Source organism: Leopardus geoffroyi, chromosome A2, assembly GCF_018350155.1.
Source record: "Leopardus geoffroyi isolate Oge1 chromosome A2, O.geoffroyi_Oge1_pat1.0, whole genome shotgun sequence".
Taxonomy (NCBI): Eukaryota; Metazoa; Chordata; class Mammalia; order Carnivora; family Felidae; genus Leopardus; species Leopardus geoffroyi.
Genome location: NC_059331.1, coordinates 150,028,793 through 150,042,110, shown reverse-complemented (window position 1 = coordinate 150,042,110; position 13,318 = coordinate 150,028,793). Strand labels below are relative to the sequence as shown.

The window sequence follows — 13,318 nt, the reverse complement described above, 5'->3', positions numbered from 1 at the left end:
TTGGTCCTGAAAGTGAAAGGGACCCCTTGGGAGGGTTCCTGAACAAATACCTAGTACTGTCCTTTGCAGACTTGGACGTGCCCATCTGGGGAGACCTGAGCGGGGAGGTAGCTGCATTATAAGGATTAGGACTCGAAAGACACCAGCAAGAAATCTAACAAGTCTCTCATAGGGCAGATAATAAAATACAGGAGGTACCGTCATGGATGGTGATAAAGGTAATCTTTGTCATCATCAGAGTCGCGGCTAATCATTTTGGGGGAAGCTTACTATTTTGCTAAAAATAGGTCTAGAAGACTAACATTTTCAAGACAACCCTACGAGGGAAGAACTATTATTATCCCTTTTTTTTTTTCTTTTTTTGCAGATGAAAAAGTAAGACACAGAGAAGCTGAAACTGTTCAAGGTCATATAACTAACAGGTGAAAAACTTGGCATTCAAATGTAGGTTTCAGACCCTGCTCTTGAGGTACAGTCTGGGTTCACAGTTAAAAAAAACACATGAACTCCTGAAGCACTGAGTAACATATACATGGGAATCTCAAAGGAAGTCTCGAGAGGTGCGCCCCCGCCCCCCGAATTCTCAACTTAGCCCCGTCCTGTTGAACACTGTTTTTTTTTAATTTTTTTTTTTTTAACGTTTATTTATTTTTGAGACAGAGAGAGACAGAGCATGAACGGGGGAGGGGCAGAGAGAGAGGGAGACACAGAATCGGAAACAGGCTCCAGGCTCTGAGCCATCAGCCCAGAGCCCGACGCGGGGCTCGAACTCACGGACCGCGAGATCGTGACCTGGCTGAAGTCGGACGCTTAACCGACTGCGCCACCCAGGCGCCCCCACTGTTTTTTTTTTTCAAATGACATAATAAGAAACTGAAAGATTGCTTATCAAGAATGGCACGGAATGTGGGGAAAAGCTAAGATTTTCTGATGACAGAATGAGGATTCAAAAATATCTCAAAAGACTGAAGCGTTGAGCTAAAAATAACATCAAATTTAATGGGTAAATGTGAGATCTTGAATTCAAGTTAAAAAAAATTCTCTACAAATACAGCATAGGAAAGACAAGGCTAATTTCCCCGAGTACTTCTCCCTGCATTCTCCACCCTCTACAGCCAACCAGCGGCCACAAGGCTACAAATTTACCTCCTAGTGTCTCCTGATCTGTCCCTCTCCCTCCACCTCCACACTCTTGCCTTTTCAGTCCATCTTACACAAAGCTCAGAAAAATCTTCCTGACGCACAGGTCTGTGCTTGGTACTTCCCATTCACTCCCCTTCAGTGGTTCCCCACTACCTAAAAGTTTTTACAAGGCCACGTTCCCTCAGCCTGGCATTTACGATCCTCCATTTTGGCTCAGTCTTCCTTTCCAAAAACCCAAACATTCATCCTTTGTTGTTTCTTTTCCTTCTCTTCCCACCTCCTTGAAATTGCTCTGGTTCCTTCCTTCCTTCAGCAACTTTAGTCCAAATCCTGTCTTACTCCTCCTCACTCTTCACAAGGCCTACTTCATACCCTTCATCGAGCTGCTCCTGTCCCCAAGTCATTTCTTCCTCCTACAGCGTGTCCATCTATCTTACCATATTTTCTGTCACAAATTAATGTTGTGGACATTCATGCCTTGGTCTCCAACTTGCCTTCCTATCCTCTACCAAGATGGCAAACTCATTAAAGGTATAACCGGAGACTGACTGACTGACTTCATCCCTGCACACTCAGCTGTCTTGGATCTGGTAAAGGCTCCAGAAATCTCTGACCAGTGCAATGACAGGACGTAATAAGAAGCACTGTGTCCAGCCTTGGGTCCCCCCCAAGGGGACCTACCTACCATTACAAGGAAGGTAATGGTTTTGCTGAATTATCAGGGAACTACGTCGGTGTTTCCACTGTGTCCCTCAACGTCCTTCTTTATTCTGTCCGCCTCCCTCCATCCCATGTCTTTCTGAGACGCAGCACACATCTCACTTGAGAAGTCTTTCCTCGAGCCAGTCCCCCCTTCTCTGTTTTTCTCTCTCACATTTCATTCCTTCTGCTCTTACGTCCTGTGCTGTGCAGGTAGTACTTGATTATGTACTGCACTTTCATATCTATCCTTAATTATACATCACATAAAATTTAGTATTTTATTATACATTCTTTTCTTCCCTAATTGTTTCAGGTCTTGTCAACCAGACCATAATGTGTTCCTATTATTAGCTTGTTACCACAAGCGCTATGATCTTTTCCATGAGATTTCTGAACCCAGAGAAAAGAAATCAGAAGGGAGGCCGAGGGATTTCAAGTTCCTAACAATGGTTCTTCATTTCTGCTGATGCTGGAAGCAGGTGTAACTATCTTTTCATGACAGTGGGAAGGCTACAGATCAAGCATCAGGAGAAACACATTTTAAGAACTAGGGAGAAATCACATTCTGGATTATAAAGTTTGAAACTGCTTTACTTGAAAGATCTTTTAGGATCACAAGATCTAAATGCGATCTGGCATTTCCTTGAAGAAGACAGTCTTACAGCTCTAGCTTTTCCTGAAAATCAAGGTGGACACCTTGTCCATGCCACTCAATGGCAGTCCCAAGTGGTGCTGCCCCTTGGTCGCTCTCATTCCCTCTGTTGGTACGATGACGTGTGCATCTAGGAGACTATTTCTGCGACACGTGCTCTCGTCAGGCCCCTTGACAAACGCAAAAACCGGTCCTTTTCTATCACGGTGGAAAAGTGAGGCTCCGAAAGCAGCATCAACAAGCATAACAAGGGTCAGGGTCTGACGTGACTGTCCTCGGCTCCCACCCTGAGCTCTACCTGCAGGCCGCAGCACAGGTGTCCTTGTACTCCTGGAGCTTCACGCACACCATGTTGAGGAACTGATCCGAGTATGCACTCAGGTCGTGCATCAGGTTCATGAGGTCTTGCACTGTCTTCTCCACGATGATTGTGCTCTGCGAGAGGACACAGAAATTCATGAGTTTTTGTTTCGTTTTGATGTCAAGTCATGTGAAGGACAAGGAAAGACCACTGAAAGGAGGCAATCATTTACGACTTGAGCCTTCCTGGAAGGATGCGACCCTCATGACAAGTATCGACTGCAAACAACCAAATACGTATCTTACACGGTGCCGGTTTCCCAAACCCCTGAGAAAGTACGTTCTGTGGAAGGACACCGGACAGGGATTTACAGATTGGTTTCAAAGGCTTCTTGGCATCCACAAGCTATGGCTATGGCTTTCAAGCCCCTGGATTATCTCCTCCAGGGCTCTACTTTGAGATTAGGGACCTATGAAATGCGACACAGAGAAAATGTCTTCCGTGATTTGTTTTAAAAGTTCCCAAATCTCAGTCTCTTAAGAACAACAACTAACATTTGTATTGTGCCTTCTGGGCTTCTGCAGTGTTTTCACATACACAGCATACGTTACCTCATTTGAGACTCACATTAATCATGGGAATCATGAACATTTATTGGGTTCTTACAAGTGGGAAGTCCAGTGCTAGGCACCCTACATACTTTAGCTCACTTAATCCTCTCCACGTACCTATCTGTCAGGCGAGCCCCACGATCATCCACAGTTTAAAGATGAAGAAACAGGCTTAGAAAAGGTAGCGAACAAAGCACGGGCTGGGGGCTTTGCTCTTTTAACTACACCATTCTGCCTGAGAGCTAGCCCGGAGTTCCCCTGCCTGTGGCCCAACTATTTTCTTGTTGGACCAGATATTTCCTATTGTTGTTGCTGCTGCAGAAGCAGTGTCCAAACAGACTCAGACATTATTTCAAAAATGGAATTAAAGAAATATCCCAGGGAAACAAATAATAAAGCCACCTTACAGCTAAAGACGGACGGTACCGTGCAGTAAATCAGTGTTCTGAGAAGAGGCACATTCAATCAACCCTAAACCTCGGATTAAGAAAAGACTGAGTTGTTTAAACCATTAGTTCATGCCTCTTTCAAAAGGAGCAGAATAACGCTGGAGTAAATACTAATCACATGCTTAGCATCTTGGAATCCTTTGGTCGATAACTGGTTTGTTGAAGATGTATTTATTTACATAGAATTACATAAGCTTATGGTTAGATTCAGACCATAAAAATAAACATTAAAAAAATTTTTTTTTCTACTCTGATAGTGACCTGTGAAAAAAATCAAAGGCATTTTACTCTGCGTAAAGGCAGACTACGGGGTTCAGGGTCCGGGTCAATTTTTTTCTTCTAAAAATTAAAAGAATGGATAAAAGCATACAGCTCTTCTCAATACAATGGAGGATCAGCTTGAGTTACGAGTTCATATGTGCATACTTATTCCAGATAAGTAGAGGTTTCTTTTCTTCTGGTCCTCTCCCCCCCGCACCCCCCCCCCCCCCAGTAAAATAATCAGAAGGTGAAAAGGAAGGAACAGTTATATTCTGGAAGGCAAACCTCATAGGAAACCAAATTACAGTCTCTATAGAATCCCCACAAGTTCAACTTCCTTTTCGGTATTGATTTTAAGATTAAAGCACTGCAGCTTCACCCTGATCCATAATCCCGTTCTTCTGTATTTGTGTGTGAGTGACAGGAATTGATTCTGCTTAGCTACATGTCCCCACGCTGCTCAGAAGAATCTAAAATCCTCATCCCGATTCAGAACACAGGGTATCCTACAACACGCGGAGGGCAATTAATAAAGGGGAGCGGAGTTCAGCCCTCCTAACAAAGCCCGCTGAAAATGTGAAACACCGTAGGGAAGAGGGGCACTGGGGGATTGCTCAGCTTTACTGAGAGAAAGGGCTTGGTTCTATTTCCAATTAAGCTATTGATAATTAACTTGGGGCAGGTTTGGGGGAGCGTCTTCCTCTCATATGACTCAATTTCGTCTTCTAATAACCAAGGATAATTTGGTGGCTCTTCTACTGGCCTCCATCACGCCGGTATTCAATTGGTGCACGGTGCTTTTACACAGCGGAAGAGATGTAGAATTGTTTTTAGGTCATCTCAGGTGTGTTTGGTCTTCCTGATTAGAACCCCAGCTTCTCGAAAGCAAGACTGGCTTTCTTCATTTCCCTTTGTCCATCTCCCATCCTTCCCCTCCCCCACGTGTTTACAATTTCTCAGGACCTTCAGGAAAATGCTACTAATAAAAGAAACAGTACTGGTAACGTTAGCACATGTAAATAAACCTCTCCGAATGGCACAAAGAGATGCCAGATGTCGGCTTCCTTGCGTTCTGCAATCTTGTCGTGTGGGTTCGGTGTGGTCTTTGTTCTTGCGATGGTCGGAGGGGAAGGGGAAAATGCAAGCACGTGGGAATGTCCCCCCCAGAGACAGAGGTTTTGGGGTGAATAGGAAGTACCTACAGGGAATGACTGGAATGCCACAGTTTAATTCTAATGATTGTGCTCAACAAAGAGCCTATGTTATGCTGTATGATTACATACAATTTTCCAGCTATTTGCTTGGTTTACCTTGTCATGGTAGCACTCTGGATAATCAATCACCACGTTCTTTTCAAGGCAAATGACACTGTAGTTTGCCAAATGATGGGTATATTTTACAGGGGAAAAAAGTTCCCATTTTTCAAGAATTTATCACATTTTCTAAATCAGGGGCTCTGACAGATAAATGTTGAAAATATCAAATTTTTAACAAGGTCAGTTATGTTTTTATTTATTTGATTTCTTTGGCATTTCAAATGATGTATTGACTTGTTATTAATTCTGGGATTTGCCAATGTTGAATATAATGACTTTATAATAAGTAAAACCCTGATTATATTCATTATAATTTCTACTAAACATATCACGAATGATTGATATTTGTTTAGAAACAACTCAATTCTCATTTCTTGCAACTTATTACCAGGTAATAAAGTCTGGGCATGATGTGAAAAATGAGAAAAGGAAAAAAAAATCCCGAGATAGCAGATGCAATTAAAAAAAAAAAAAAAAAAAAAACAGTGCTATGAGAAATAACTAAAGTTTCTCACAGGGATACACCAGCAGGCTAAAATAACAACAGGGTATATGAGGACCAGCTCTTGAGTTCTGCGCTTTGAAAAACTTGAATGAATGAATGATGATGATTGGACCTTTAAGACCTTGTCCATAGTTCGTCAAAATGGGGTTCTGCAGCATGATGCCAATATTAATATTATAGAAAACTGACTCTAAGTTCAAGTAATTGAAAATGCTGAGTTAAAGAGAACGGAAGTGGTTTCTTCACTGGAGGGAGGACTCTGGAAACTTTTACTATGCTAATTTCATTGTGAATCTTAAACAGGCAAATGTGTGTGGTATTCAATCTTCCCCTAATTATTTAAGTAAAGAAAACATTTTTCTTTTCTTTTCTTTTCTTTTCTTTTCTTTTCTTTTCTTTTCTTTTCTTTTGTGTGTGTGTGTGTGTTTGTGTGTGAGACAGAGCACGAGTTGGGAAGGGACAGAGACCGAGGGAGACATAATCCGAAGCAGGCTCCCGGCTGTCAGTCAGCACTGAGCTTGACACAGGGCTCGAACTCACAAACTGTGAGATCATGACCCGAGCCAAAGTCGGATGCTTAAACAGACTGAGCCACTCAGACGCCCCAAGAAAACATTTTTCACGGCACAGCATAGACCTTTTCACGTCTTCTGGAACAGTGTTTCTGGAACAAGGTTTCGGAATGACTCTTCCTCATTCTCTGATTATACTAATGAGGACACTATGCCCAGTGACATGCTTGAGGACCCATAAAAAGTCCAGCTAGAAAAAGGGTGAGAACCCGAGCTTCCTTCTCAGTCCGTGTTCTTTCCCACACCCCCAACCTTTGAAACTCTGGCCCCTACCCACCTTTCTAACCTTCTCTCCAGCTCCACTGAGCATGCTAACCCTGTGCTCTGACCACATTAACCTACTAGTTACTTCTTGACTGCAGCAGGCTACTTCCCGCCTCTGTGCCTTTGGCTTCCCGTCTCTGTGCCTGGAATGCCTTCCTAGCTCATGTCTGTCATCCTTGAGAAGTCAGCTCAAGTCTACCTGCTCTGATTTAAATGCCCCTCCTCTGTGCTACCAGAACACCCGGGGCACAGCTTAGCCCAAGCCCTAAGAGAGGATGGTAGCCACTGGTTCACTTGACTATCTCTTCCCCTAGACTATAAATTCCTTTGATCATGACTATACCTTCATATCTTCTACCACCTCGTAGCAAAATATCTGGCATATTGTAGGTGTCCCATAAATGTTTCTTAATTAATGAAAATGCAGAGTGCATTCAGAATAGGATGAAAAGACAGATTTATAGTAAACTTATAATGAAAAACAGACAGCCAAAAGCATGCTGTGGAAGGTGGAATCAAAGCACAGCCTCTTTATTACTATATTACTGTATCTTAATTCCCATGGTTCTAAAGGCTGAATATTTATTGTGACTAAAGATTTTAGATTGCTCGAAGAAACATTCCTAATTTCACTCGACTGTGTCATTTTCTGTAATGGCAACCCAGTATACATACAACTAAATGTGCCAATTTTAAAGTTTTAAGGAATATAAATAAATTCACAATTCAGGAAAAACAAAACCCAAACACTTCAGTTTGTGGAGAATGAAATCTCTGTATGGGTGGTTTTAGCTCTTGGAGCAGGGATGGTTCAGAAATGCTACAAAAAACCTAAGGTTCTTGAAAATTGCTGTAGGAAGAATTTGAGAGAAACAGTGGGAATTCATCTACTGCTTCAGACACCCCCCCCCCACTACCACACACACACACACACACACACCAGCAATTGTAGAGGAGGGTGCTTCACAAATGTTTGACGATGACAATAATGTTTCTGTTTATTGGCGCATTTCAACTACGAGTCAGTAAAGCTTGTCCTACCATATTGTCCTTCCAATTATTATCAGCTCCAACTTATAGCTGGCTATAAACAATTATAACTATAGTAATGACAGTAATGATGGAAGTCATTTTTTAATCTATGTTTTGACTTGTGTGATGTTTAGAATGTTCGGCATCGTTTGCTCCTTTAATAAGCTATCCGGTAAAAGTCTATGCATCCAGGGAGCTGGTACCTGAGAAAATGCCCCTTCTATTCTCTTCCAAATTATTCTCTACCACACAAGCTCAGGGATCTGTTAAAAAGTTTTGTCTCCTATAGAAATGAGGAGTCTTACATCCATCGAAAGACAGGATCACACGGGGGCGCCTGGGTGGCTCAGTCGGTTGAGCGTCCGACTTCAGCTCAGGTCACGATCTCACAGTCCGTGGGTTCGAGCCCTGCATCGGGCTCTGGGCTGATGGCTCAGAGCCTGGAGCACACTTCCGATTCTGTGTCTCCCTCTCTCTCTGCCCCTCCCCCGTTCATGCTCTGTCTCTCTCTGTCTCAAAAATAAATAAACGTTAAAAAAAAATTAAAAAAAAAAAAGGATCACACGGATGCAGAGCAGGTTTACTTATAATAGCGAGAAAAAAAAAAAAGGAGTGGTTGTCGTGTGCATCAGTAGTTGAATGGGCACATACAGCGTGACACACGCACGCAACAGAATACTACAGAGCAACGGAAAAGGACGAGCCACCACTGCCTGTGACAGCGTGGATGGATCTCACAGCACACCCGTGTGCTAAGTGAAAGCATCCACACACAAAGGAAGACTGCAAGAATGTTATTACTGTAGTTCAGAAACAAGCAAAAGTAATCTCTGGTGATAGAAGTCAGAATAGAGGCTGCCCTTGGAGGGAGTGGATCCTGACTGAGAAGGTGACGACCGTCCAGGTGCTGGAAGTATCTTGATTGGGTAGCTGTTCCATGAATAAACACATATATAAAAACTTCTCACACTAAAGATTTGTGCACTTTACAGTTTGTACGTTGAATGTCAAAAGAAAACATTTAAAGTGATATCTGATTCTAGCTCTCACCAACTTGAAGCTCTTTAATGTGCCAGGACCCACATTCTTCAGATCATCTGCAAGGTCTTTCTGTCTACTCCTCCAGCCGCACTGGCTACATGTCCCCTTGCCTCTTTGAGAGCCAGTTACGTGGGGGCTTCTTGGGTTCTTCATTCCCATTTCAGGGCCCTGAACCTGCCTGCAAAGTTCAGTCCCCTGTCTTCCCTTCTTAGAATACTTTTCCTTATCTTTCAGATCTCAGCTAAAACCTCCTTCCTGTAGAAAAACTCTCTCCAACCCCCATTGGAACATCTCTCCCCACCCCCCTTTGGTTCTATTTCTCTGGAGAACTCAGATGAATAAACCTTTGCTAGGGGAAAGGGAGACACTGACTGGGAGTGACTCCCAGGTGGTGATTGTGGACATGGGTGATGGAACTCAATGTTATGTATTTATTTGTAAAATTTTTTTAATGTTTACCTTTTTTTGAGATAGAAAGTGAGAGACGCAGAGTGCGAGCAGGGGAGGGACAGTGAGAGAGGGAGACACGGAGTCTGAAGGAGGCCCCAGGCTGTGCGCTGTCAGCACAGAGCCCGACACGGCGCTCGACCCCATGAACCGAACCATGAGATCGTGTCCTGAGCCGAAGTCAGAAGCTTTAACCGACTGAGCCACCCAGGTACCCCAAATCTCAATTTTAAACAACTGTGTCCAGCCACTATACAAATGAATAGGTACTCCTTCAACAACTTGTCTGAGAGGGTGTAAGTATCCTATTATAGTGGTTTTCACTTACGGTGTATTTTTAAAATGTGAGGATGTAGCAATATTGCTGGAAATAACTACCATAGACCATCAGATGACAGCTGTTGGGAAGGGCCTGAAACTGGGGATAGGGCAAGGAACTTAATTAATTAGAGAGATACATGTTTATTATTATACATGTTTATCGAGTAAATATTTTCTCTGGGCTAAATAGAAGGCTAAATGCAGGAGATAAAAAGCCAGAGGAAACAAAGTTCTCGCCCTCCAGCGGTCTTAGATATTAGGAGGAGGAGACAAGTTCACAAATAAAAACGCAAAGTCTCTGTGAATATTGCACAGCAGAGGTACAGAAAAGGAAAGTTAACTGGGCTGGGGTGGGGGTGGGGAGTGGTGAGAAAGATGAAGTTATAAGTGAATTGATTTCCAAAAGACAGCGACTTACAGATTGACAAAAATGGAGAAAAAAGTACTTCAGGTAGACAGGGCAGCATGAACGGGAAGCAGTGTGGGATTGAGAGACGTGCAGATTGTTCTTCATGGCTGCGGTGAAGGGTGTGTGTGTGTGTGTGTGTGTGTGTGTGTGTGTGCGTGTGTGTAGATCAGGAAAGCTGTGTGAGGAAGTCAGAGCCAGATGTTGGAGGTCCTTGTATAACATATATGCTTACCACCTAAATATTTTGAATATCCCTTTTACCCTCTCCAGCAAGAAAGTACAAGTTAATCCTGTCTGATGTCACTAATCATTAGATGATCCACTCCAAGTGTAGGAAGATAATTTCGAAAGGTTCTACTCTTGAGAAGAGACAAACTTCCACAACCAACAGGGAAATTCATTCCGAAGCTCTGTTTGGCAGGCTGAAGAGAAGTGTAATTTATAAATAGGCTTAAACAAAGAAAATACGAGGTCAAATTTTGGGCAACCAGAAACACTATATCCCTTTAGAACTCACATAAGTGATTATAAAATTTACCTGCCAGTTAATAACTTGGAAAGTGTATCTGATGTAAATTACTAGTAATATTTTCTTAACATTTTGGCTAGAGGATCACTTATGGTAGAATGAAATCTGTGCCTAACATATCTTATAAGCACAGCTGGCTCTTTACAAGGTTTATTTAGGGGTTTGAGACTTCATATTCCAAACAAAACAACGTAGCAGGAAAGGGGAAAGACGTATACAACAGTTGTGTTTAATTAGACCGTGGGATCTCAGGGCATATCTTTGTTTCTTTACATGCTTCAAATCAATATAATTCTATGTCCAGGTTATCAATTCCCCTTGATATGTAATGGAACCCAGGGAATATCAACGAATAGGTAAACATTAGCACTTACAAGAAATATCCTTAACTCCAGCACAAGCGCGCACGCGCGCGCGTGCGCGCGCGCACACACACACACACACACACACACACACGCACAACGTCAAAAGCGCCTTAAGGTTGTTATTCTGCAAAATACATAGTGCTACATGTTAGGGGAGACACAGAGGTATAATAACGTTAGCAGCTAAAGTACTTCATTTGTGCCAGGCAATGTTCTTGACATAAAGCATGGTCTACTTTCCAGGGGCTGCTAATAATCTAGTTGGGATAACATCATTTAAAACAAGAAACAAGTGATATTCCAAGAGGCAAGTTAAGCGCAAAAGATACGGTAGGGGAACAGCGGTCAAAAGGTGGGAAAGACTGAACTGGTATCTGGGAGACAGACCAAGTTTAGGATACATGGAGAGGAAGAAGCAAGGCACAGCAAGCCAGGGAAAAGGCAGGAGATAACTGTGGCTGGAGCAGGAGATTCATGTTGAGGAACTGCAGGAGAAAGGGTGGTCTGGACAGAGTAGAGCGCGGAAGGCCTGGATGGCAGGCTGAGGGCTTCTTCCTGCGCAGGGACAGGAGCAGGCAGTTTAAGGTAGCGGAGCTCAGAATCCCAACCCTAGAGCCGAAAGCAACCCCTGCTATCCACAGTCCAATTCTCTGGCTTTAAAAAAGAAAAACGACCAACACAAATATTAAAGGGCCTGTCAGAGATACACAGCTAGCTTATGATACTTCAAAAATCTAGAATCCAGGTCTCTGAGCTCTCTCTGGCCAAAGCTGATGATTACTCAAATGGAATAAATTATTGTAGTTGATTATTTTTATTGAAAAATATGAAAGATCAATGCAGAGAGAAAGTCAGGGAAAAAAACTCATTTGTCACCATTTGAGGAGACTATTAAATCAAATTCTTCTTTGAGAATTGATAAAGAGAAAGAATTATGCATTTACTCTGTCTTTCCAGTAGGAACTATATCTATTTCAGGATTACCAAATAGGGAAAAGCTCTACTCTAATGAAGAATGCCAACTAAGAAGTGTAGAAGAAATAACAGAATTAGAAAATCATTTTTGCAGCCTCTAACAACACAGCTGATTTGAGTAAAGATTATCAATTGGTACTAAAACAAAGAGAGGACAGTTGACAGGGAAAATGAACATTTTTGTAGTGCCAAACATACGCCACACACACAGATTACTTTCTGGGCGCACGAGGAAAACCATACCTGAACAATGGACGGACCAGATGGTCACAAGTCCCACCCAGGGGTGAGACATTCACATCACTAATGTTAGGAAGCCAGCTCTTACGGGTCTGCGGATGTGACGGGACAAGAAACCCAGCATCATCTATGATATATCCCTACTAAAACATTTAATCCTAATCTAATCACGCTTTTAGATCTCGCTTCTAGTCACAGGAAACAGAGGACGCTATCAGACAAATGCAGAACATGGGATATTGTCGAGCACAGGTGACCGTGTCTGTTAAACACATCAGCACTGGGAAAAAAAGTGACTGCTCCAGATTAAAAGAGATGTAAGCCACATGACAATTATGATCCTACATGGAATCCTAGTTGGGACAAACTAGTTGTAAAGAATATTTTTGCAAAACGTGGGAAATTTCAAATTGGTAGGTATCAGAAGACATTAAGAACTTACTGCGCATGCTAAAAGCTGTGATAACGTGATTGTGCTGATGAAGATAATGCTCTTGTTTTGTAGAGAAGTAATACTAAAGTGTTTTGGTATGAAATAGCTTGAAGCCTTGCTTTAAACATGAGAAAACTAGATGATGGGCGCCTGGCTGGCTCGGTAGGTGGAATGTGTGGCTCTTGATCTTTGGGTTGTGGGTTTGAGCCCCACGTTGGGCGTAGAGATTACTCAGAATAAAATCTTAAAAAACAAAAACAAGAAAACCAGATGAAATATATGAGGCATCAATTCTCAGACAATGGAGAAGGAAAGTAAATGAGGTGAGCCTTGCGAACGCTGTAGCTGGAGTTTCCAGGTCACAGTTCAGGAAAGGGGGGACCCACACAGACTTTTCTGAGTTGGGGAGGACAGAATCCGGCGCTTTGGAAGGTTAAGGCAAGTAGGGCTTTGTGGGGTGAAACACTGGACAGGAGGGGGCGCACAGAGAGGGGGAGGAAGGGAGAAAGAGAGGTTGAGATCTTTCTGGAGATCTTTAGAAGAGCCCTCTCAAATCGTGGGCTGAGTACTGACTTGTGCCTGGGGGGCAGAAATTACTAACGCTGGTGAAAGAACCACCTGAAAAGAGCAGGTAGAACTCCCAGACTTCATCACACAGGGCCAGGAATGGTTCACGTTCCCATTGGCTAGAGCGGAAGAGCCACCTCACAGATATGGCAACTGGTAGAGTCCTCAGAAAGGTATGGCACC

General features: G+C 42.9%; 1 protein-coding gene across 2 annotated transcripts in view; it reads right to left on the bottom strand.

Moving 5' to 3' along the window:
* The window catches only part of EXOC4 (exocyst complex component 4), a 766,053-nt gene that overhangs the window by 157,603 nt on the left and 595,132 nt on the right, over positions 1 to 13,318 (bottom strand). For both annotated transcript variants that reach the window (XM_045495680.1, XM_045495681.1), the window contains exon 12: positions 2,796 to 2,932. In XM_045495680.1, coding sequence (XP_045351636.1) covers positions 2,796 to 2,932 — 137 coding nt within the window. The remainder of the gene's footprint in view (positions 1 to 2,795; positions 2,933 to 13,318) is intronic.